Source organism: Elephantulus edwardii, unplaced genomic scaffold (assembly GCF_000299155.1).
Source record: "Elephantulus edwardii isolate Elephantulus edwardi_28Jun2011 unplaced genomic scaffold, EleEdw1.0 scaffold00045, whole genome shotgun sequence".
Classification (NCBI taxonomy): Eukaryota; Metazoa; Chordata; class Mammalia; order Macroscelidea; family Macroscelididae; genus Elephantulus; species Elephantulus edwardii.
In genome coordinates, this window is record NW_006399795.1 from 11,810,320 (window position 1) to 11,836,820 (window position 26,501).

At 47.0% G+C, this 26,501-nt stretch overlaps 1 protein-coding gene across 1 annotated transcript in view; it reads right to left on the reverse strand.

Moving 5' to 3' along the window:
- The window catches only part of LOC102874158 (adherens junction-associated protein 1-like), a 186,489-nt gene that overhangs the window by 74,916 nt on the left and 85,072 nt on the right, over positions 1-26,501 (reverse strand). Inside the window, exon 4 of the mRNA XM_006885922.1 lies at positions 14,078-14,880. Coding sequence (XP_006885984.1) covers positions 14,078-14,880 — 803 coding nt within the window. The remainder of the gene's footprint in view (positions 1-14,077; positions 14,881-26,501) is intronic.

The following is a 26,501-nucleotide window of genomic DNA, read 5'->3' on the forward strand; positions in this document are numbered from 1 at the left end:
TACACTGACCTCCTTATCTTACTGCAATATCAACAGTGAAATCAGGGACATTGTCAAGACCACTGAGGATAGAAGCCACCTTGCTTACTTGGGGATGCTTTAATGCCCTCTCCACCACCTGCCTGTCAGTTTGTCATACTGTGGTGGCTTGTGTGTTGCTGTGGTGTTAGAAGGTTTACTGCTGGGATATTCCATGGGCTGCTCATGGTTGATATGTTTCAATGGGGCTTCCACACTATGAAGAAAGACCTGGTGATGTCTTTCTGAAAGCCAACAAAAACCATGGGTCACATGAGAACACTGCGTGGCTCACTCACTCTGGACGTGTCATCGGGAAGGATGGACTGCTGAGAGAGAACGTGACCTCTGGTGAAGCGGAAGTCTGGCAGCAGAGAGGGAGACCTTTGGTGAGCTTTAACGACACAACAGCCACAGCAATGACTTTGAACCTGCTGGTGATCCTGAGGGTGGTGCAGGGCCAGGCAGACCTGCGTTCAATTTCATACAAGGTCATCATGACCTGAGTTCCACTCGAGGGCAACTTACAACAATTGCCCTCCAGCAGCTCTTCTTTGGATGTAGGAAAAACTTGAACTTCTGCTCTTGACCAGGACCCCCACGGCGTTCTTCGTCTCCCGTAGCTCCAGCCACGCTTGCCTCCTCTCTGTGTATCTCATTATCTCACCTCAGTAGCCATGAGGCTTTGCACATACTGTGCCATCCTCTGCAAGGTTGTAGCCATCACTGTCCCATGGCCAAACCAATTACTAGTCCACCATTGTCATAATATCACTACCTTCTCAGGGACCCCGACCCACATCCGTCCCACCATTCTGTCTTATCTCTGCAGGTGCACAATCTGCAATGGTCTCTGTACACACCTATAAGTTGTGTCAATAACTACTGTCAACAATTTCATTCTACTTGGATCAACGGTCAACATCCAGAGAAGCAACAGTCATGAATTCAAAGCACGTACGGCACTAAACAAGCCTGCTGTATGCACGTGCTCTAAAGACGGGATGACTAAGGTGGGCCTGACCCAAGCCTCACTCTTTGCAATCCCATCATATGCATGCATGCAGAAGCGGGATAGCAAAAATGGAAGGCAGAACTGATGCATTCAAGTGCGGTGTTGGTGAAGAATTCCTCGAATTGCCAGAAGATCCAGCAAATCAGCCTTAAAACCAGAAATGTCCTCAGAAGAAAGGATGGTGAGAGTCCAGCTCCCTTATTTTGGATAAGTCATCAGGAAAGACTAATCATTAGAAATGAAGTCATGGTTGGTAGAGTAAAAAGCTAAACCAAAGCTACTTCCCTGAAATCAACGAAAATTCTCAGAGCAGAACTGCCCACAGGATCTCCCAGGAGGGAAATCTTTTTCAGAGGCACAATGTGTCCACTTTCTCCTAAGGAGGATCTGGTGGGTTTGAAATACCTACTACTACTACTACTATTAGGGTCGCTATGGGTCGCAAGCAACTCGATGGCACATAACAACAACAACTACTACTATTATTATTATTATTATTAATTTTAATGAAAATTTACAGAGATTTTGGATTTCCATTCATTCATGGTTGCACTTTTCTCCCTGCCCACCCCTCCCCCCAAGTTCATTCCTGTCTTTGAAAAGTAAAATTCTTTCATTGTTATACAATCCCTCCCCCCCAAGTCCACTCCACTATGCAGTCTTCATTCTGGACTCATGTCATGAACTACCAACTTTTAATTACCAGAATAGTCTCTTAACCAGCACTCCCTGGTCAAGTAAAAGTTCAACAACAATAAAGGACATTCTCCATGACGTGGACCAACAACACGAGAGCTTCAATAATGGACTCAAAAGCAACGATGACCGCGAGGCTGGAGCGCAGTCATGTTAACATCCTGTGTAACCTTCTGTCAATGTATCCTGAGAAGCAGCCAGCTCCACAGAAACCAGCAGCCACCTTTCCTGCCTCTTGACCAGAGGCACACAGCTCAATGAAGAGCAAAACCAGGACGCTGCTGTTCATTATGGCTTTTACTGCTTCAGCTCATCTGAAGCCTTGCCTAGGAAGAAGGATGGAATCTCTGCTGTTGGACTTGAAATACAGAATTTCCCACACTGCTTTTCTCATTAATGCTTCATGCCCTCTCAGCAAAGAGCTCAATAAGCCTCTCCTGACTGTGCAAGGACATCAGCCTTAGTACAAACATCAGGGCTGCTTCTTCCTAAGGCCTTTACGCCAGCGATATCCTTATGATACCCTGTTCTTTCTGCGTCATCAATTTCCTCCTCTACTGCATCCTTCACATAGCAGGCAAACATGCCTTCACATCCCTACACCGGAAGGGGACCAGCCAATTAGAAGGCTCTCTCTATTCCCTCTAGTTTCCTACTAACATCTTCCTTCCCTCCTCCCTTTCTCAGTGAGGCTGCTTGGATGGCTGGCCCCCTTCACTATCTCTCCATGATCCTATTTTCACATCGACCCACCCAGCAAAGGCTGGCATCCTAGCCAACCTCAAGTGATCTGATGTTTCAAAAAGAAGGCCATGGTCACCTCTATTCTTCTCTTAAGTTTAGGCTTATCTTCATGGCCTCCCAATGCTCCAGGTAGCAGGAGAATGTCAGGGAGAACAGTGATGGGGTGGAAGCCCATCAAGCCCCACAGTTCACCTGGAATCATGGACATTCTTTTCCACAGGAATCAACAGGCCGGGTCCTAGTCTCCTCTCTAGTCACCACTTTGGAGTAACATCTTGCCCTTTAATAGCTCCAGAATCTTCCTGTCCCCTCACTATGTGCCTTTGACCAGCAGTCAAACACATGTGTTACAAACAAGAAAGACACTGAGAGGCAGGGCAGTGCACAAGGGGAGTGGTGGTGGGGAGTGAGGAGCAAGCCTTCCTCTCACACACTGGCATGTGGTCTGACTTCTCAAACCTACATCTATCTCTCAGAATCTACATGCTCAGTTCAGCATTCCCACTCACTCGGACAGGGGGCTATCAATCTTAGACCTCACTGAGGCTTTCTGATTGTCTCTGAGGAGGACGTGGTGAGAACTGAGGCTCTCCAGGAAAAAGAGAGAGAGAGATAAAGATCCAGATACAGTTAGAAATGCATGGCCTGGGTATCCAAGCATCTAAGGAGGAGCACTGATGAAACAAAGAGCAAGTGTTGTTTTCTAAACAGAAGTAATTTTCAATCTATCAAAGCACCTGTGCAATTAGGTGTGGAGAACATCTATGTTACAGACCTTTGGGTTCAATGTCGCTGTTGTTTGTAACCATCAAGTCAGCTTGGTTTCATATAGTGACTGTATGGAATATGCAACCAAAGACTGCTTAGTCCTGCACCAAGACCATGATCAATTGTTGATCAGTCTGTGGTAAACCCCACGGTTGTCAGTGGCTGATCTTTAGAAGCAGATTGTGAGAGTTTTCCTTACGGTTTGGAAGCCTGCTGAAATCTATCCATCTCAGGTGGCACTGCTGATATACAAGATACTGGCAGTATTGCTTTCAGGAGTATTGTTGTTGCTAGGTGCCCTCGAGTTGAATATGACTCATAGCAAACTTATGAACAACAGACCAGAACCCTGTCCTATCCTGTACCATCTCCGACACACTTGAGCCCATTGCTTCAGGCACTGAGTCAGTTCCTCTAGTTGGGGGTCTTCCTTTCTTTTGCTGGCTCTCCACTATCCCACGCATGATGTCCCTTTCCAAGGAAGAGCCTCTCCTAGCAACATGCCCATAATACGAGAGACAAAGCTTCATCATCCAAGGAGCAGGCTGGCTGCACTTTCTCCAAGACATACCTGTTTGTTCTTCTTATGTCATCATTGTTCACTGTCTAGCTCTGAGAAGCATAGCAAGTTATTAAAAAGGCTATGACCTGAGTCAAGTGCACCTTACTCTTCAAAATGACATCACTGTTCTCAAGTATTTTGGAGAGGTCCCTGACAGCACACTTGCCCAATGAACCTCCTGATCTCCTGACTGCTGGAATCATGGGTGCCGACTGGTGATCCAAGCAAGATGAAAATATCAACCACTTCAATCCTTTCTCCATCTACAGTGGTGCTTGTTCTCTATTGGCCCAGTGGTGAACACCTTTATTTTCTTGATGGTGAGATATAATCCACCCCAAAGGCTGTTGTCTTTGATCTTTTGCAGCAATCATTTCAAGTCTTCCTCATTTTTAGTAAGCAAGGGTGTGTCTGTGGAACACAAGTTGTTGGGGAGCCTTCCTCTGATCATTCAGCAGTACAGTAACCCACAGACTATCACAGTAGACAAATGGAGAGAGGAGTGGTGGAGGCACTTTCAGACTCTAATAAGCACGGCCTAAAAATCTTCAACTGTGCCTGGTGCGTTCCAAGTGGATGCTGTATTCTATCTAATGTTGGAATGACTTTCCAGAGTAGAAATTATCTCCCATTTTTATCGGCAAAGAACCCAAGACTATAAGGACATAGGGGACAGCTAAAGACACACAGTTGGCGCATAGTGGTGGCCAGATCCTGAATTCAAATCCTAGCCAAGGTGCGTGCTTTTTCCACTGTCTCCAGTCATCCCAGGAGTGGCTCACACATGCCCATCAAGTCATCATCACACGAGCATCTCCCCAGTGTGTGAGCCTATGCTCTGTGTCAAACTTGGCATCTTTACTGCTAAAGGAAACTTCTAGAAAGGAAAACCCAGCTTCTCTATTAGCTCTGATTATCCCTCTCTTGCAACAGACTGCAAGAGAAAGGTTTGTAACAGTCAGTAAGCCATGTTGAAAGCAGACACCTTAAATCATGTCTTCACTTCCATTCAGATGACACATCGCCAGCATGTTTCGGATTCTGTCTGCATCCCCAGGATTAGAAACCAACGAGGTGGGGAGCTCTGGAGCTTGGAACCACCTGTTGGAAAGGTGAGGCCTAAGCGTCTTCACTGGGGGGTTTCTGATGAGATCCTTTCAATAGAAATGGAAAACCCATCACTCAGCTTCAGCTGTACTGTGCTGGCTTGCATGTCACCGTGATGCCTGAAGTTGTCCAGATCATTTCAAATACCAGCAAAATCACTCGTGGTAGACAAATGCCAGTGGAGCTTCCACACTCAGACAGACTAGAATGAAAACCGGGTCATCTCTTCTGTGAATTAGCCTAAGGAAACTTTACGGATCACAAAAGAACACTATCTGACTCCCTGACGCTGGGCGGGTCATCAGGAGTGACTAATGGCTAGGGAAGGATGCAGGCAGGCAAGCACAGTAACAGCAAAGATGGGCCAGCACATACCAGCAATGTGAGCTCCATGTAGGACTGAGCAACACTGCAAAGGTAGGGATGGTGAAGGGGGAAGGGCAATTTAGAACCCCAACACAGAGACGCTCGGGTTGATTCTGGTAAGATTTAAAATATCTAGGCCCTGCTTTCTCAAAAAGTTGCAAATAGAAATACCATTTGACCCAGCAATTCCACTTCTGGGAATTTACCCAAAAGGAACCATAACCACCCCCCAAGCAGATAGATGCACACCCATGCTTATTGTGGCTTTGTTTGCAATAGTAACAAGCTGGAAACAACCCAAGTGCCCATCAATAAATGGATAGAGAAGCTGTGGTATATTCACACAATGGAATACTATGCAGCACTGAAAAATAAGGAACTCATGAGATATTATATAAAATGGATGACCCTGGAGGACATTATGCTGAGTGAAATATCTCAGTCACAAAAGGACAAACATTGCATAGGGCCACTGTTGTAAAAGGGGACTGACATCAGGGTTGAGGGAAGACAGAAAAGGAGGGAGGGGGGAAATGATGTACATTGCATTGTAACAGATGAGGGAGAGAACTGTTTAAAAGGGATATATGAATGGGTATTCTTGTCATTACAGAAGTTCAGAGTGAAGCTGTATAGTGGAGTGGATTTGGAGGGGAAGGATTGCATAACAATGAAAGAGTTTTTCTTTTCAAGGAGAAGAGTGAATTGGGAGAAGGGGTGGACAGGGAGAAAAGTGCAACAATGAATGACTGGAAACCCTAAATCTCTACAAATTTCCATTAAAATTAATAATAATAATAATAATAGTAAACCCAACACACTAGGCCCATAGTCATCACCGGTGTTTAATCCCAGAAATGCTTGTGTACACAAACACGCAACCTCTATCCTCCCTGGCCTTCACACCAAGAATGTGAAGGACCCCAAAAGGGAGATAAGTCAGTCTGTCTCTCAGCATTCTCTTTGTGCAGATGAAAACACGGAGAAGAAGGCTCACCAGGGCTCTCTTTCGAACTCTTGGTGAATAAGCACTGAACTCACACGTTCTAAGGACTGTCAGAACCAAGGAGGGGCCTCCAACTGTTTGAGCTTTTTGTGGTTCGTTTTTTAAAACTTTTTCTTGTGATCTTGGTGGACATTTACAGAGCAAACTGGCTTTCCATTCCCAGTTTTCTCTCTCACCCAGGGTCTAGTTTCAAAAGGGAGTCCTAGGAGGCTGCAAGTAGTTAACATGTTCGGCTGCCAACCGGAAGTTCACAAGTTCAAGGACGCTTCCTGACACACACAGGGTCATCACGAGTGGGAGTCAACCCAAAGACACATCCTTCCCTGCTGTGGTTGGAATTTCTTTTGCTCTAGAGGCGAGAAGACTGTGTATCCCGAAGCTGTGACCTGTCCCCTCTAAGACTGTTATCCAGGTCTGGGGGTGTGTGGCAACACTGCTCTCCCACAACTGTATTCTGTTCCCCTTATTCACCCACTCACTGTCCCCATCCATGGCTTTACTGGCCAAGGCACACCCCTGCCCGCCACCCATGACCTCATCCATCACTCCCAGGAGCCTGATCTTGTACTTCTCATCTGAGATGGCCCCGCTTCCTTGGACTACACACATTGTCCAAACAATCAATGAAAAATTGACTACCAGGGCCTGTGACATTTCCTCTCAGGCCCTTACTGCCATTTCTCACACTCTCAATGCTAAGTCTGTGTTTGTCTTCTTTTGTCAAATAGATCCTCACAAGGTCACCAAAGCCACCGCCATCAAGCCCATCCTGACTCATGGTGTCCCTCCACCGGGTGTCCAAGGCTGTAAGTCTTTACAGGGCAAACTTTCTCCCTTTGTATGCTGGGTGGATTCGAACCACTGACCTATCTGTCGTCCAATATATAAAGCACATGCTATAAGGGCCTCAACTAGTTTGAGTTTGAGGTCAAAGGCCCATATTTTCCACCTCTGAGCCCTCCGCCTCCAATTTTATAGCATTTGATATAAACGAAATATAGAGTTGATGGTTCATCAAGCAATTGATCAAGAGACCAGAAGCTTTAAAAGCCGTTCTCTTGATAGAGTTGAATCAAAACGCTAAAAATGGCTTTCTATCTGATAGTTAATCTCAACACTCAAGATCATTCCCCTGCGAGTAGATGGAAACCGTAAATTCGATTTGCTGGATATAAAATTGATCTGCTATCAATCCAGCACTTAGTGAGATGCTGGAGATAATGGAAGCCAAGTGGTACAGCACGGTGTTTTGTGGGCTTGTACAGTTAAATGGTCCCAATGGTCTCAGCCTCCCCAGTAACCTGAGTAGTTAGGCAATCCCACAGGCCCCCCCCTTATAGGCTAGTGACTTCAAGGCAGAGGGGGTGTGCCAATTATGAACTCTTCCTGCTGCAAATTCCAAAGAGGACAGCCAGCCCCAATGGCCCTCGGGGGGCTGTGAGGAAGAGAGCACAAGAGAGTGGAGTTCAGCAGCGTACAGGTAGGTAACAGTGCACACAGGCACCGAGGTAGTAAAAGAACTACAGAACCTTTCCAATCGCTAGCATGCTCTTAGGAGGAGAACGAGGCCCTGGGGGAAACGAAGTTGCTTAAGAAGCACTAACTGCAGTAAGTTGGAGCAAGGAGCATGAGAAAGGGAAATAAAAAAAAGAAGTGAGCAGTGCCTCTCTCTCCAGAAGAAGCAGAGGCTGCCTTTAATGAGTTGAAGTTTACTTAACCATTCGCTGTGGTTACAATTTTGCTCAGCAAAAAGAGAGACTAAGACAACCTCTACCAGTCCAGAGATTTTTTGGGGCCCAACTGTACATAAGTCACCTCCAGAAACCACAGGCAACAGGAATCACTGTGTGGCATCCTTGCAGAAATTGCCAGCTCGGGCCTCAAGATCGGCCTTGCCATCTACAATGCTGAGGATGTTAGTAGAACTTCGAATGCTCATTTGTTCTTTGATGCCTTTATCCCAATTAAGCCTCTCAAAACTTTTGAAGTTCATGAGTCATTTGCTTCAAGTATCTTTAAATTAAGGATGGATTCTGTTCCCTGGTATCAAAAACGCAGCAACTTAATTAAAAGGGGCTCAGCATTTAGATAGCCATCTCGACTTTAAACAGAAAGGAAAGGACCATGTCCCCCTGTTATATCTGCTTCTCATTTCCTTTCACTCGGACTCTGTTCTTTAGAAAAATATTTTATCATAATGAGACTTGCTCCTGAGGTTGGCTGGCCTGCATCTCTGTTCAGGTCAGCTGACAACCAGGGGGCAGAGAGGATGGCACCAACTAGTCCTTTGTGCTTGCAAAAGCACACACCTAGAGGACACTGATGTCCTCCCTGTGACAAGGATAAAACAACTTGAGAAGCATCCTTGGAAATGCACGAGTGAATTCCAATGTACAAATTACCAGGAAGCACTGGGGTAGCATCTGAGCCAGTGCATCCTTGAGCTGCCGTGTGTCACCAGTACGTGACTGATACGGATGAGAACAAAGCTTGAATAGTTACGGGGACCTAATAAGCTTCAAAAGCCCCCTTGCTGGGGTGCCTTGTGGGTCATGTGACAATAAACAGCTAAGGTAAGTGTCAACATGACTATGAAGAGTCGCAGGACCCAGGTGCATAGTTCAAGTAGATGGAGCACTAAGACATCCTTTTCAGGAAACCTTAAATGAGCATCAACTGCATACCAAGTCTTACACACACATTCCTTCAGTAGGCATATTGGGTAACTTAAAGCACTTGACTTGAATTTTTTTACCAGCTCACTTCACAAGTTTTCAGATAAAAGATCAGGAAAGTACTTTCTGTTTTTCTCTTGGGAGACTGTGCTTGCAGATTCAGAGCATGACCAGCAAGGGGACCATCAGAAAAGGACAGCTGCACAGTGGGATGGCCTCCTCGCTGGGCCTCAAGTGAACTTCCGACCCAGCTGACATTCACCCTCTGCCAGCACCCGTGGGAGGCAGGAGCACAGGACCTTTGTGAGCCGGTGCCAGGTAATTTTCCATCCCCAGTGGTTCCCTGGCCAGCACCATCTACACTTCTGCTCAGAGCTCCAAGGTCAGTTGACCTCATGCAATGAGGTTGACCTTACAACAGAGCCACCAAGTAGAGGTAGCAAGACTTCACAGTGATAACCATTACTACCATCATCATCAATGTCATCTAGTATCAATGTTCTCATCACAATCTTCATCACCATCACCATCATCACCTTAAGAGCAACTAACACATACAAAGCAGTTTACATTCCAGACACTGTATCATCTCCTTTAATCTTTAATGACAATGTTATGAGATGGCAATATCTATTATTCCCACTGAGGTAGAGTGAGAACAAGAAGTCATCAAAATCATATACTTATTAAGAAGTGGGGATAGGAGTTCATAGGCAGGGAATGGAACTCTTAATCACCATGCTGAATGAGGACAGATTTCCATGTTATTTCACTTGCAGGACTATTTATGAAAGAGGGAACCTTTGATGATTCCAGCAGGCATTCCATGTAATATTTCTAATGGGCTTTCAGAGTCCCCAATTCATTACCATCCAACCTTTCCAATTTCTGCCAATACCTGTTCTACAGACAGAAAGGAAAATACAGTATGCCTCTTTTAAATATTTCTCTTCAGAAGCAAAAATAATATTTTGCGATCCCAACATCTGATGCTAATAATCCTTCCCTTCTTTGACAGCAGGTTTGACTTAATGAATTCTTGATGTCACTTCCTAAAATACATTCCTGGCTTTGACATCCTTCCAACAATGAGTGGGCAAAACTGGATGCCTAAGAGCACAAGAGACTCTAGAGGACAATTCTCCCCTTGAGATCAGCAACCCTTTCTTAAGGGCCACTTCTGCTAGGTATAAAAATGACTAGTATTCATGGAGATTCTTAGGCACCATATGATATGTTCTTTGTTAATCCAATTAACTTTTACAGAGACCATTTTATTTTCATGTTAAAGAAAGTGAGGCCAGGGAAGAAAAAAAAATTCTCTCAGGACCTATAGTTACAGGTGGCAAGCTAAATTCACAAATTGATCTGCAGTCATAAAGAACTTACTGCTAACTACAGAGCATATAATCTTCCAGGCCGCAGCTCTGTGAAACTCAAAGATTATTCTTACTAGAGTAAGGGCCATCTGCTATGAATAATGGTTCTCATTTTCTACAAAGAACTGGGGACCCATATCTACACTGAATGGCTGCTAAGACAAAGAAGATTCACAGGAGGGTCAACCTTCTTCCCCTAAAATCCGACCATTCAGGTGGGCTTTAACAATTGTGTTCCTCTGCCTAAAAGCTCAGACAAGGTTATTTAGAACCTTGCAGGCCAATCAAGAGGCTGTCTTCCCCAACATCCGCAAACTGTTCCTAGGGTCAACTTGAATCACTCCAGTTTTGACTCTAATAGTCCTTAGGTCTAATTTACTTATGATAGTTTGGCTGTGATGAAACCTCTTAAGAGAACTGTCTAAGCATTTCCTTTCTTCCTGGAAGCTGAGATGGCAATGAGCCCTAATGAGGGTGACTGCACGTTGCCACGCTCCCTTCTCTACACACAGATATCACGTTCTAGAATTCTTATTTCTCTGCATTCCAAGCAAATGCACATATTTCCCCTCTTTTAAATTTGTTTTACTAAACAAATTAATCTCGTACCAGATTATATTATGAAGAACCATAAATCATCTCTAAGATAAGCATCTGTCAAGTTGGATTAGTAACATCCAATGTACTGTGAATTAATTTGCTAAGCCTTATAATGCTGTCCCAGGCGTTTAACTTTAGTAATAACAAATGTAATTTGGAATAAATGGGAACTTGTTTTCTCATCCATGTCTATATAGTAAGTGACGTATGCAGAGGAGATGACAGTAAATGACTGTAGCACGAAATTCCATTACGATGATGGTTTGGGAGTTCAGTGAGGGAGAAACCAAGGCTGAGTAAAGCTGTGCAAGGGTGTCTGATGCAAAGATGATGAATCATGGGTGGCGTGTATACGTAGGTTACGGGAGGAGGTTACATGGAGGTAACATGCCACAGCCCCCACATCCTCTCCTAGGATTCTCCCCAGGGTACAGCTTCCATCCTTGGGCTCTTGGCCTTGGAAGGAACTAAGTCTGCTTTCATGGACATGCTGTTCTCCTGAGAAAATAAACTCAAAATGAAAATGGCAGGTACTTTTTCCCACGTGGGGAAAGAAAGTCACTTGTGCAATGATAAAAGCTGCTCACACCATGCATTATAGAATGAATTGAGCTCTTTAAGGAGAGTGTGTTGGGATCCTACCACTTAACCTGTGGATGTGCTCATATCACTAGAGGATGGGACCCAAAGTGAATTACTACTGAGTTATAAAGAGCAGTGTAGACATGGAGACTGACACGTACAAACAGGGAGAAGAGAGATGCTATTTGATGAAGCCAGAGATAGATGAGACTACAAGCTCCAGGTCTCCAAAAACCATCAGCTACTAGAAGCTGAAAAAGGGAGATCTGAGGGGACATAGTCTGTCTGCAGTGAGTTGTCTGCTAACCAAAATGCTGGGTCGGGGAGTTTGAATCCACCACGTGCTTCTCTGGAAAGAAAAAAAAGGATAATCTTCTCTCATTGCCATTTACAACCTCAGAAACCTGATGGAAGAGCACCACGAGCTGAAACGAATTCTATGGCAGTCAGTGGGTGAGACACTGAAAAGGAGCCCTAGTGGTACAATGATTAAGTGCTTGGCTACTGTGTAAAAGGTGGTCAATTGGAACCCATTCCCTAGGGAGGGAAAAAAACAGCAGTTTACCCATGTGAAGATTACAGCCTAGAGATCCCCATGGGGCCATTCTTCACTGTCACACAGGATCACTGTGAATTAAAATCGGCTCAACAGCATTTAATAACCACCAAAGCTGAAACAGGCATGAAAAGACCGCCCCCCCCCCAAAGCTGACGTCCTAAATCTTGACTCCGAACCTCCTGAGCTGTGAGACAACAGATTTCTGTTCTTTAAAGCCACCCACTTGCTGTATTTATATTGCAGCAGTCTCTGAGACTGAGACACCATGGTAACTGTCCAACCATTGACCATGGCCTTCTGCCCAAGAGTAAGAAGACTCTACAACCAGGACTCAGCAACTAAGGACGAGGTGGAGAGTTTGTACTATAAATATGACAGAATTGGTGAGCAGTGATATTCTTTCTCTTGATCGGGAAGATAATGGTGGGACCTATAGAGCTTCAACCTTCAAGTGTGCAGAGGAGCAGGGATGGCTCCAAAGGAGCCTCAAGGGGTCCCTACTCCTTCATGCTGAGGTTCTGAAGCTTGCATCTTGGTTCACCTAAGTTAGCTAATCGGCCATTTGTCTAGAATGGACATGCAAAGTCATCTTAGTCATGCTGGTGTGTGAGGCCACTGCTCTGTACTCCCAGCCTATTATGGACCCATGATGATGGATACCATTTCAATAAAATATTTTGGCCTGACAAATTTCAAGGGCTGCTTCAGAAGCAACTGGAGAACGAGGCCCAGGAGAAGAAAAGAGAATGTGTGTGGAAGTAGGCATTTGAAGCTCAGGGACCATAATGGCTTCATACGTCTAGAATAACAGTGGCAGAGAGACAGGAACTATTTGTTCTGCTCTGTGTCCTTCAAATGCTCCCCTAAACCCATCTCCATGAATAAGCCACTCCACTGCCTGAGTCACTGTCACAAAGCACCAGATAAATCCTCCCACTACTCTTTTACTTGACCTCTCCTCTCCTGCTCTTGACCTGTCACAGAGTGAACTGGGTCTCACTTAAAAAAAAAAAAAAAGGTACATTTACATTCTAACCCTGCACTTGTGACCATGACTCTGTCTTTAAGGTTATTCTAAGTTAAGAAAAAAATTCATGACAGAGTAGGCTAACTCCTAAGTCAATCTGAGTGGTGTCTTTATACAACAGGACACAGAGACACAGACACATAGAGGAAAGACGATCATGTGAAGATGAACCTACAAGCCAAGGAATGCTTGTGGTCACCGCAAGACGAGGAGGGGGAAAGAAATCTTCTCCCAGACATTTGTGAGAGAACATGGCCCTGCAAACATTCGGAGTCACAGGTGGCTCCTCTTTCCCTGTGGGTCCCCAGGCAACCCACTTCTGTTCTTAGAAGCCACCTACTAAACCAGTACATGGTTCAAGGCCAAACGAGTAGGCACCCACCACCTACGAGGTCTACACCCTGGAAGGTTCCAGAAGACTCCATATGACTTTTTCAGCTTTCTCATGAGATGTGCCCATGCCCTGTCACCAAAAGAAGCTCTACAGTTCTACAAAGCATGACTTTACATTCATCAGGGTTCAGTCCATCCCTCATAAAGCATCTTGGCACTGGGAAAGGGACACCTGGGAAGGGTGCCATCCCTACAGCAGTGCCCATCTCTCAGAGATCACCAGGCACAAAATTCATTAGGAAGGCGTGGACCCCATTCCTGAGGCATTAGAGGTTCTGAGGAAGGGAAGGAAGCACCCTATCCTCACAGCTACCAGCCAGAGGTTGCAGCTCCTCTGCAGATAATAAGGCAAAGCTCAGAGCATATAGTGTGTGTAATTTCACAGACACGTTGCATCTCTATCTTGTCCAAAGTTCCCTGTTCTCAGCTCCTGGCTCTCCACCTTTTCTGTCGACTCTGGCACTGGAAAATGCAGTCACACACAACAGCAACAATCTGGACACATCTCAGCATCCACTCTCCCCCACCCATGCAGGTCCACACCCCCAACCAAGCCCCAGACAGACAGAGGCAGCCTTACCTGAGGTCTCCCCCAGAATCCTCGGGGGCTCGGTGTTTCCCCCGTTGTTGCTGGGACTGGTGGAAGGCGCCGTTGTGCTGATCCCCACGGGGACCCTGTTCCTGGGGTCCAGGGACTCCGTGAGCCCCTTAGTCTGCAGGGTCAAGGGGGTGGCCGTGGTGGACGTCGTGGTGGTGGTGGTGGTCACCGTCGTCTTCCGGGTTTGTAAGATGGAGACCGTGGTGGGGCCAAACATCCCCGGAAAGGTGTTGGCCTCGAGGGTATCCTCCTCACCCGTGGGCCCCCAGGCAATGAACTCTGTCTCGGTGGTGGGCCTGCTGCCTCGGAAATCAAAGCCACCGAAGCCACCACCCTGGAGGTGTCGCCTCCCTCTCCTCAGGAGGCTCTGGGGGTCCGTGGCCCCGCCACTTGCCGTGGGTGGCGAGGACGTGGCCGAGGAGGCCAGGGAAGGGCTGGAGCTGGCAGTGGCCGGGGGCTTGGCCAGGCCCCCTCTGGACACGAGGGGGGCCCCCTGGTCTCTGGGTCTGTGCGCCCTTTTGGCACGTGGGGTCTGTAGCTGCCCGTGGGTCCGCTCGACGCGGGGTGGCCGGGGGCTCCACAGGGGCGCGGGCACCCGCGCAGGTTGTCCACTCTTAAAACTCCACAGACGGGGCGGCCGGGGCGGTGGGCGCAGCAGGAGCCGGAACTCAGGGCCCGGGCCCAGGGACTCACACATGGGGAGCTCGATGGCCAGCTGAAACATGGCTATCAGTATCCAAGCATGGCTTCCAGCAGAGCGGCCCGGCCAGCGGATGGACATGGAACTGCGTGGAGAGAGACAGAGGGTCAGTGTGGGCCCCTGCAGCGGGCGGTCCGCCACAGGGCCATCTTTCTCCAGCAAGGCTAAGACAAAGAAACTCTTTTCCTATAATGAAAGCTAATCCAAACTTCAAAAGGGAAAGCCAAACCCCTCATTACTTGACTTCAAAGGCCCACTCAAGGCAGCCCACTAATCAGCATCTAAAAAGAAGCTATCCATTTATAAAGAACTGTTGTCTGTAGTCACTCCAGGCCTATGCTTCTCTTTTCCTTCCAACTCGCTTCCAGGGTACAGAGATGGGCCCTCAGTGGATAGTCCATTTCTTGGGAAGGAAAACGAAGTCCTGCAAATTCCCTTGCCATGGAATTGATGCCAACTGACAACGACAGCGACCCCATGTGTGTCAGAGTAGAACTGGGCTCCACAGGGTTTCCAATGGCTGATTCTTCAGCTGCAGACTGCCAGGCCTTTCTTCCGAGACACCTCTGAGTGGATTCAAACTTCCAACCTTTCAGTTAATTGCGTGCTTAACATTGTCTACCACCCAGGAACTCCTACTAGCCCTAACAAAGTAAATTTACCTATCTTCCAGGCCTACCCAGCCCTCCTACTACCTATAATGACACTGAAGTTCTAGATGGAAAATGGTAAGTGATTCGCAGAACTGTGGACACAGTCTCTGTTTTCCATCTCTTGACCAGGATCATCTCTCTTCACGCTAACAGTTCCCTACATTGAGACAGTGAAATACAAAATAACTAGATGCTGCCGAGACACTCGTGCCTACTAGAACATCAGAGTAGAACTTGTTTCACACAGTATTCTTAGCTGTGGTTTTGTGACAGTTCAGGCCTTTCTTTCAAGGTGCTTCTGAGTGACAATACCCCTCAAAGCTCTCCACTCAATCTTTCACCTGTGTTTTCCCTGCACCACAAGGACTCCTCGCTGATCTTTGCCCTGCACCACCAGAGACTCCAAGGCAGTTGCACCAGACACTTATATTTTTTTTTCCCCTGGGGAAGAGAGGTTGGAAGGGATAGGGGGGTCTCCACTCTCCACCAGTGTAAGTAAACCTATAGAATGATACAGCAGTATTCACGTGTCCACTAAGCACTGACCCCTCCTCTCTTATGCCAGTCGAACCCGCATGTTTGAAAGGAGCCAGGTGGCACTGAACACTATACAAGGGGAAAGCTCCTTTGCCTTGGTCCCTTCCAGGTTTTATTCTGGGAGATGAGATTTCTTCCGGATTACCTGAACACTTATTGACGCACCGAGCCTGGTCAAGTGTTTGTTCTGCTGACATTTCTGCTTTCCTATTTATCTCCGGAGACGGTGCCCTCTGAAGCCCTGTCATCTACCTCCTCAGTCTAAGGGGGGCTGCAGAAAGGGCAAGCCCAACCCGGCTGGTGAGGCAGTGCCGTCCCCCTCCCCTGGCTAACCGAGCTTCAGGGGAGACCAGCAGCCAGCACAGCAGTGTCCTGGGCTCCCCTGGACCTTGTCTCCCGGTGGGTGCAGCTCGGCCACTAGCCTGACATGAGGGTCCAGACCAGCGGAAACCAAGAGAGGAACACAGAAGCCTGGGGAACGGAACAGCAGCGAGCCAGCAGAGGGGTGTGGAAGCTGCAGGCCCACGCGCCTCTCCCACCCGCATAGATAATTGAGCACTGATCCCATGTGTCACTCAAAGTCAGTTCTTGTCACCGACCTCCTGTCTGAAAGTTAGAGGGAATCCAGAAACTTTCCTGACAGCTGTGGGGGTGGGGGTGGGAGAGCAGGCGGGGGTGTTCAGATGCGCTGAGTAGGGGCCTCCCCTGGCGCCTCTGAGGAGTCACTAAAAACCACTTCGTCACTCCCTCAAAACCACTCCCTCACTCCCTCATTGGTGTCCAGGAGGGGCTGACTCACAGCTGACCCACCTGTGGGTTTCCAAGGTTGTAAATCACTTGACAGGACGTTGCCCACCCTCTCAGTGCAGAGCTGCTGGTGGATTCGAGCCTCCGGAGAGGGGCTGCCTCAGGATTAGCAGCCCAGCTCCGTATAGAGGACGCCACCAGGGCTTGTCATTCAAAGCCAGGCCCCTGAAAGCAATGGACTTGTGGTTTCTCTTCCTGCAGCTATGTTACTAAAACATGAGTAAATCTCTCTGTGTGGGTGGATATAAAAGTGAGCAAGTGAGTGTGCGAGTGTGGGGGCCTGAATGCCAACATGCTGAGTATGTGTGAGTGTGTACCTGTGTATGAACTTATGCCACTATGTGTTTGAATGTGTGTTAGTTTCTGTGCCTGCGAGTGCACACCGATGTTTTTCAGTGACTCTGAGTGCAAACACGGTGTACGAATGCTTGTGTTAGTGTACATGTCCATGTGTGCCAATTTTTATCAGTGTGTGCATGAATGTGTGTGTATATGTATGTTCATGTGCATCTGTGTATGGGTCGATGCATGTGTGTGTGTGTGTGTGTGTGTGTGTATGTACATGTTAATGTTTCTCAGTGTCTTTGAGTGTGAGCACAAATGTGTCTGTGAATTAATGCAGTATGTGTTTATGTTTGTGTTTGTGTATGTGTGTTTGATCATGTGCGTCTGTGTGTGAGTCGAGTCAATGCTCCTGTGTACATGTGACTGTCCTTCCATTTTAAGTTGCCACGAATGACAGTATTACCGTCAAAAATGTGTTTCTAAGCATGGTCGTCAATTAAAAGTGTGCGGCAACATGTTAACACCAGTCTGGTCACGGCTGACGTCCTGTCTCTGACATTTGCGACTGTGCTGGGCCCTGTGTGTCCGCAGGACATTAAGAGGAGGCAGGAAATTGTATTAGCTATTAGCAAGCATTTAATTACCAGAAAGACCTGGCTCCCAAATTCCCACCCAGGCCCCCTTTTCAATCAGGAAGATAGCACGTCTTTGTAGAAACCAGGGCGCCCGCCTCATTCTGCTTACTGCTTCTGTTCTGCTGGTGCGTGCTTTCTCTGCAACGGTGGCCAAGCTGAGCACAGAGAGAGGCCCAGGCGAAGCACAGCAGAATTTAGGTCAATGTGAAGTCCCCATGCGCAGGCCAGCAGGACACAGGGCAGTGCCCACTGGCTGGAGGCTGACCTAGTCAGATCACAGGCACATCGAGAGCTGGCACTTCCCTAGGACAGCCTGGAGAAGCACTACCCTGCAAATCTAGCCATGGGTTTGGTCTGCCAGAGTGACCAGGCACTGGCCTGTCAGGTGGAGAGGTACAGCTCAGAGGGCACCTGTGTGCACCAGCAGGCCCCTCTGCAGCCATCAGCGGGCACCAAGAATGGGCAGGAGGAAGAGCAGTGCGCGCAAACTGCCTGCCATCGGTCCTTCAGAAACACCGCCCCAGGAAATGATGGGAGCCGCACACCTCCGCCTGTGCCCGCCTGCCTGCCCAGCATAACTTCACACGCAGGGGATCGCTGCGATTTTTCACCAATCATGAGCTGTAATTGGTTGCCATGGAAACCCCTTCATCTCCAAGTCATCCAGCTGTTATGCAGAAAACCGACCGATGGCAACTGTGGGGAGAGTTTGATTTGTTTTTCCTTTCCCAGCCCAAGGTCTTCCTGCATAACGTGATGGATGTACTCAGAGAGGAAAAGTCAAGTGAGTGGGCAGGTGGGACAGGACAGGCAGAGGTCCACCCTCTTCCCGCAGCCAGGACATTTTGGGTCAGTTGGGGCCAAAGAAATTATGTGTAGATCCCGCTGTGGGACCCCTTGCATGATGAGTCCAAGACCCCAGGCCCTTTGTTCCACCATCAGGTGAGAGGCTTGCATTTCAGTGTAAGGATGAACCAGCCCGTCTACAAAGGTCCCGCTTTTTGGCACTAGCACCCTTTTCTTCATTTACTGTACCTCTGAAATCAGGCAGGGTGCCTGGTGTTTTTCTCTTTGAAGGTTCAGCCTCAGAGCGGGCACCACCAGTGTTTCTAATATTTACATGGTTTCACGGTCCTGAGAGAGCCATTCACAGGCTCTTCATCCTAGAGAGGCATCTACAGCAAACAAGCCATTTTCCAGGATGGCAATATCCTACCATCCACAGAAGGCAGGTCCTCAGTGTCCAACTGGTCCACTAACATCGGGACCAATGGGAACCAGACCAACAAGGAGGCCAGGTCCACAGAGCAGACAGGGCCAGCACAGGCTCCCCATTAGTGCGGGACATCTGTAAGCCCTTGAACCACATACCATTCACGCTTCATTCTCAGGACAGCTAATCAAAAAAAGACAACATCAAGGGTTGGAGAGGGTGTGAAGAAACCACAACTCTCATGCAGAATGCAAAACAGTATCACTGCTGTGGAAAACAGTGTGGCTATTCCTGCAGAAGTTAAACTTAGATACCATTTGACCCAACTAGAATTGTGCTGTTAAGTATATGTCTACAAAAAAGCTTAAACGAGAATGATCCTAACAGCATTATTCACAACAGCCAAAGAAGAAGCAATCCTTAGACCCAGCTATTCCACTGCTTAGAATACACCCTGAGAGAATGAGAACTGAGGCACAAATGGAGATTTGTACACCAACGTTTATAGCAGCATTATTCACCATCGCAAGAACATGGAAACAGCCCAGATGTCCAACCACAATGGAATGGATTAAGAAATCATGGTACATTCACATGATGGAATACTACGCAGCACACAGGAGCAATGATTTTGTAAATTACTGCCTAACTTGGGAGGGATTGGAGAGCATTATTCTGAGTGAACTAACTCAGTCCCACAAGGACAAATACTGAATAAATATTGTATAAAACCATGAGTGTAGAATGAGTATGGAGATCCAAGGTGGGGAGGAGGGTGGAAATAGAGGGGTGAGGATGTGTGGGGGATGGGGGAATGCAGTGGCTTAATCAAGGGGGTTGTACAATTTGATGGGTGGGGAGTGAGGGAAATGGGAAGGATCATGTGTGAAAACCAGTGTCTTCGAATTTTGTAAATAAACTAGTATAATAAAAAAGGAAGTAATCTAAATTTATATCGACAGATGGATGAATAAGCAAAATGTGGTCTAGCCATACAGTGGGATATTACTGAATCATGAATAAATGAAGCTCTAGTACATGCCACAACATGTATGAACTCTGAAAACATCATGTTAAGCCATAGAAGCACTTAACAAGGGACTACATATTATGCCATCAACTCACAACTACGGAGACAGAAAATATATTCTTAGTGGCTGCCAGGGGCTGGGGGGAAGGAAGGAATGAGGAAGGACTGCTAATAGGTCCCTAGGTTTTTGGAGGCTGATGAAAATGTTCTGGAATCAATAGTGGTGATTGCTGCACAATCTTGTAACTATTACCAAAGCTACTTACAAATGCACTTTACAAGAGAGAAAGCCACGCTGTACTACAGAGCTTAAGGAGCCCTCGGTGGCACAGCGCAACTGAAAGGTCAGCAGTTTGAATCCACCAGCTGCTCCTTGGGCTAAAGAGGCGCGGTCTTCACTCATAAAGATTCACAGCCTCCAAAACCTGATCGAAGACTGTCACCAAACAACTGTGAGACATCATCTCACCCCAGTCAGAATTGCAAAATTTAACAGACAGCAAGCAACAAATGCTGGCAAGGTTGTGGAGAAACTGAAACTCTTATTCACTGTTGGTGGGAGTGTAAAATGGTGCAACCACTGGGGAAGACGGTATGGCGCTTTCTCAAAAAGTTGCAAATAGAGATACCACTTGATCCAGCAATTCCACTACTGGGAATATACCCCAAAGAGACCATACCTGATATCCAAGCAGATATATGCACTCCCATGTTTATTGCAGCTTTGTTCACAATAGCAAGGAGTTGGAAACAAGAAACGAATGGATAGATTCACATAATGGAATACTATGCTGCACTGAAAGACAAAAACCTCATGCAATATTATTCAAAATGGGTGGCCCTGAAGGACATTATACTGAGTGAAATATCTCAGCATTGTTGTTGTTGTTGTTATGTGCCGTCGAGTCATTTGCGACTCATAGCGACCCTATGTACAACAGCCCTAAAGCGTGCTCTATCCTGTGCCAATCTCATTGCCTCTGACAAACCCATCCCGAGTACCCCAATCACTGAATCAATCCACCTCATAGAGGGTATTCCCCTCCTGCGCTGTCCCTCCACTCTACCCAGCATGATGTCCCTCTCTAAAGACCTGTCTCTCCTTACAACATGTCCAAAGTATGTCAGACGAAGCCCCAGAATCCTTGCCTCCAAGGAGCAGCCTGGTTTAATCCTCTCTACGATGAATCTGTTTGTTTTCTCGGCAGTCCATGGTACATTCAATACTCTTCTCCTGCACCACAGCTCAAAGGCGTCAATTCTCCTTCTATCCTCCCTAGTCATTGTCCAACACTGTGATGTATAACAAGTGATTGCAAAAACCATGGCCTGTATCAGGTGGACCTTAGTCTCCAGAGAGACACTGTTGTTCTTGAGTATCTTGGAGAGGTCCCTAACCACAGACTTTCCCATTGCAATACGTTTTTTAATTTCCTAGCTACTGGTGCCAAGAGTGTTGACTGTGGAGCCGAGCAAACTGAAGCTGTGAACAATCTCAATCTCTTTGCCATCCATCCTGATGCTACCGATTGTCCAGTGGTGAGAATGTTTGTCTTCTTAACATTGAGCCTCAGTCCATATTGAAGGCTGCAGTCCTTGACCCTCTGCAGTAAGTGCATGAGAAGTGCATGAGTTTCAGCGAGCAAGGTTGTGTCATCTGCATAAGGCAGATTGTTGATAGATCGTCCACCAATCCTAACGCCACGCCTCTCCTCATAGAGCCCCGCCTCTCAGATAATCTGCTCTGCATACAGGCTGAAAAGGTATGGAGACAGGACACATCCCTGACGTACACCCTTCCCAATTTTGAACCATGCAGTGTTGCCCTGCTCTGTTCTGACGACTGCCTCTTGGTCCAAGTATAGGTTTCGCATTAGCACAATTAAATGTTCTGGGATTCCCATTCTTCTCAGAGTCAGCCACAGTTTGTTATGATCCACGCAGTCAAATGCCTTTGCATAATCAATGAAACACAGATAGACATTCTTCTGGTATTCTCTGCTTTCAGCTAAGATCCATCTAACATCAGCTACAATATCCCTAGTACCACGACCCCCTTCTAAACCCAGCCTGGACTTCTGGCACTTCTCTGCTGATGTGCTGTTCTAGTCATTTTTGGATAATCTTCAGTAGAATCTTGCTTGCATGTGAAATCAATGATATTGTTCTGTAGTTTCCACTCAGCATATGGGGACAAATACTGCATAGTGCCACTGTTGTAAAACAGGACTGACATAAGGGGTTGGGTGGAGACTGAGAAAGATGGGATAAATAATGTATACTGCATTGAAACAAATGAGGGAGAAAACTGTTTAAAAGGGATATGTGATTAGGTATTATTGTCAGGACAGGAGTCCAGAATGAAGGCTGCATAGTGGAGTAGCCGTCGGGGGAGGGATTGTAAAACAATGGGGGAACATTTCTTTTAGTTTTCAAAGAGAAGAGAGTGTACTTGGTGGGAGAGGTGGGCAGAGAGAAAAGTGTAACAATGAATGAACGAAATTCCAAGTCTCTGTAAATTTTCATTAAAATTAATAGTAATAATATTTTTTTTAAAAAACCTGTCATGCGTCATAACTGACTCAAAGGGGATGGGTTTGACTTCCATCTCCACATAAATAAGAGAACACGATCGAGAGGTGGGCCTGTGCAGGGGATCAAATGTGGGACTGGACTAAGCTACTTCATTCTAGCCCGGCATGAACCTCGGTGTTGGCAGGGGTGGGAGGGAGAGAGAATGACCCCAGAAGACAGCATTAGCCTCTCTGAGCTGCAAAGACATTGCACTGAGCCTGCAACTAACTGCTGACTGTCCCCACCTGTCCCTTGGGCCCTGGCTTGGATTCTGAGGGTGTGAGCTTGCTCTTTGCTTTGGCTTCTGGTAACCCACTCCCCACACCCTGCGAGGAAGCAGGCTGAGCAGTAAGCTTCCTCAGCCACCCCCCTGCGGATGGTCTTCCAAATGGGGAGCGACCACTCTGTCTCCCTTTATTCTCTAGTTGGCCGCTTGAGTGCTGCTCTCTCCCGCTTAAATTCTTATTGAAATCTTTTCCCAAGAAGAGTTTAATAAGATTCAGTGAATTGAGATTCAATTTGCCACCTTCTGTATATTTTCTTCACAGAAGAAAATCACTGTCAATTAAGGGAGACAAAGACATCTGTGCTGCTTAAGGGTGCACCTTTCCCTGAGCGAGGATCCTGCAGGCTTTGCTCCTTTGAGCTGCCGGCCACCTGGGAAGGTGATGCTCTGGGCTGGGATGATGTGCACAGGTGGGTGCTGGCTTTTTCAACCCAGTGGCATTCTACAGTCTGAAAGCTGGGGGACCTCAGAGGCGTCCCATGAGGACAGTCACGTCACTCTCCAGAGTACAGCCAAGAGCTAGTCACTGGAGGAAGACCCTCACAGGAAGGAGCTCTCCATCCTGGCTCCCTGGACAAGACACAGTGGGTTCACGTCTACACTTAATGTTGAAATGAACCCACTCTTGGGTCTCTTTTGCTTCCATTCTGGAACTTCCTGGTTTTCCACTGATCATGCAACATGGCTGAAGAGAGTCATGTTTGAGAGATGACATTATTGAATTGTGTTTCTCCAAATTACGTACTGGATCCTTCACCCTTAAACCTATGAGTGTGATCCTGTATAGACACAGTTTTCTTTGTTCTGTCAATGAGGACAGATTAAGATAGTGTAGTTCCTAAACCTGATCACTTCTAAGTGGTAGAAAGAGCCGACTAGACTCAGAGAGGATCAAGCCAACCAGAAACATGAAGATGTCACACAGAGACCACCAACGGACTGAAGAATACTGACCTCCAGGAGCAAAGGCTAGGTGCTTCCCCAGAGCCAGCACAGAGAAAGCCTGTGAGCTGAGAAAATAAATTACTATTTGTTAAAGCCACTCACTTGTGTCATTTTTGTTAGAGCGGCACACCTTCTAAGGAGACATCAGATTCGTGATCAATTATTCACAGGATGCAGTCAGAAAGAGTTCCGAGGAAACATGTAGAAGACACAGAAATATACTTGTTCCAGGACAGAATTGGCTTTTTTTTTTAAATCCATCTTCCTGTGTGGACTGGCAGCCCCTTCCCGGTCGCCTACCATGGGGACATTCATTTACCTGGGACTCAGGACCCTGGGAAGACCCTGCTGTGCCCCACCTCCCTCTCCTAATCAGGATCCTAGGCCCACATACTTTCTGATTCTCACCTCATTCATCTTAGTTTATCTCAAGAGATTTCTCGTAGAAGAGTTCCAAGTTTACAGGGACATGGCAGAGAGACTACAGGTTGCCTGGTATTCTTCCCCTCACTTTCCTTTGCTTTAACATCTCACATCATCATAATGTTCGTCATTAACTAAGGAACCAACACTAATGCCTTAATAAGAGCAAAGCTCCAACCTTTATTTAATTTCCCTTGTCACTAGTTATCATCAAGTTAATTCAGAATCACATTACAGGGCCCATGTTCCAAGGTGCTCCAGGATGGATTAGAACTGGCAAGCTTTTGGTTAAAGTCAAGAACTTTATCCTTTGTGTCACAGCTGGAGTTGCCTTGAGTTGAAATCAGGGCTTTGGGCTGATGCAAATGGTTCATGCAGGATCCGAGGGAACAAGGCCACTGTACACACTGCACAGCAACCGAGTCTCTCGTGGTCACGTGTTGATACAGGTATGACTCAGGATCTGTGATCCTCTCAAACACGGTGGCTGGTACTCTCCAGAGTGTCAGGGTCGCCTAACATCCCTGAGTGGGCCTTTGCTTCCGTCGACCAGTTTGAGGACCTAGCTGAAATCAACTTGTCTCAATAGCAGGACTAAAATCTGCCTTTCCAAACAAGAAAGATAGCAGGATTCAAGCCTACATCCCCCCATTTCTTGTCCTGGGTACCAGAAAAAAAAATCTAACTTTCAGAAAGAACAAGTTCAGGTCACCAGCGAAATGGCCCAGGTATCGTTCCTGCTGGATAACATCCATGATTAGAGACCACTCGCTCCGCTCAGGACTCACAATTAGGAGACCATTGTGTGGTCTCCCAACTGTGAGCCTTTAGCTTTGGCTCACAAGGGGAAAAAAACACACACACAAAAAACTGCACCCCACTTTCTCCTGGAAAGCAGTCACTAGTCCAATTTTCCTAAAAAAAAAAAAAGAAAGAAAGAAAGAAAAAAGAAAGACATGACACCATGCGCTTCGCCTTAATGGTATTCCCAGCCTGTTGTTGTCGTAATGGCCTGTCACAGATGCTCCTCGCTCCAGCTCATGATTTAATATGATTAAAAACATCCCTCCCTTTCAGAAATGGAGTGTCGGCTGCCTACAAGGTTTTCGTCTTCAGTTGCCCCTTCAAGTGTCAGGCACACGCCTGGTACTTGACTGAGGAGAAGGAGCGGAATATGAATGATTCATTTACTTTGGGTAGAAGGCTTCAGCAGGATAAGACAGCTTTCTTTGAAGCCCTGTCCCAGGCTCCCTAGCTTGTCTCTATTCCACAGGAATACAGGGGTCAGCTCTGGAATGTGGGGATCAGTCCACAGGGGGCAAAACTGCTAATCTGAAGATCACACCTCTCTGGCTCTTTGAATTCACTGGCAGCTCCACGGGAAAGGGATGAGCGGTCTCCTCCCACATGATTTACAGCCTCAGAAAACCCAAAGGAAGAAGATAAGCTCTCCGTCTACCCTGACTCAAGGGCAAGGCTTTTTTGAGTACTGTTACTACGGTTATCTGCCAGAGCTCATGGGACCCTATGCCCAATAAAAGACAGTAATTTCAGGCCTGGCACCATCCTCACGATTGAGATCCACAGGGTTTCCATGGGCCGATTTTCAGAATAGATCTGTAGTTTCTTCCTCCTAGTCCATTTTGGTCTGGAAGCTCCACTGAAATGAGTTAACATCTTAGCAGTCCAGGTGCTTTCCTTGAAAAGCAGGTGCCTGTGCATGAGGCATGCTGGCTGGGAATAGATCCAGGTGTCCTAGGTGGAAGCCCAGAAGTCTCTGAAATAGTAAACTCCTCCCAGAGAGCAATTTTAAATCCACTCCTCTGCCAAGGCCACACAGCCCCATCCTCGCTCTAGGACAAAGGCTCTGAGCCTCAGGTGCTGAAAGCAGAAAAGAGAACCCAGATCTGTGTGTAGCCCAAGTGCATCCAGTCTGCTCAGGGATCAGGTGAGGGACCAGCACCTGGGGGAAGGATGCTCTGGTCTCCATGCCTGTGCCACTGCCACTGGAAGGTCAGCACAGCTACATCGATGTCCATTTCCTGACCCCCTCCTGCCCACTGTTCTCATTCTGTCCCATCTGGAAGAGACAAGGATGGTCATCTTCTCTAGCCCATTCCAACATACGCTCCTTAAACCTCACCAATGGAAGAACTCCAAGGTCAAGTAGATCTAAGAATCAAACATCCAAGTAGTCAGTGGGCACCTCAAATGCAGAATCTCCACTGATCTTACCGCAAATCCTCATCATTTAGGTGATGATACCCTGAGGCCTGGAAGTGCTTCAGGTTGACTCAGTCACAGAGAGCATCGAATGA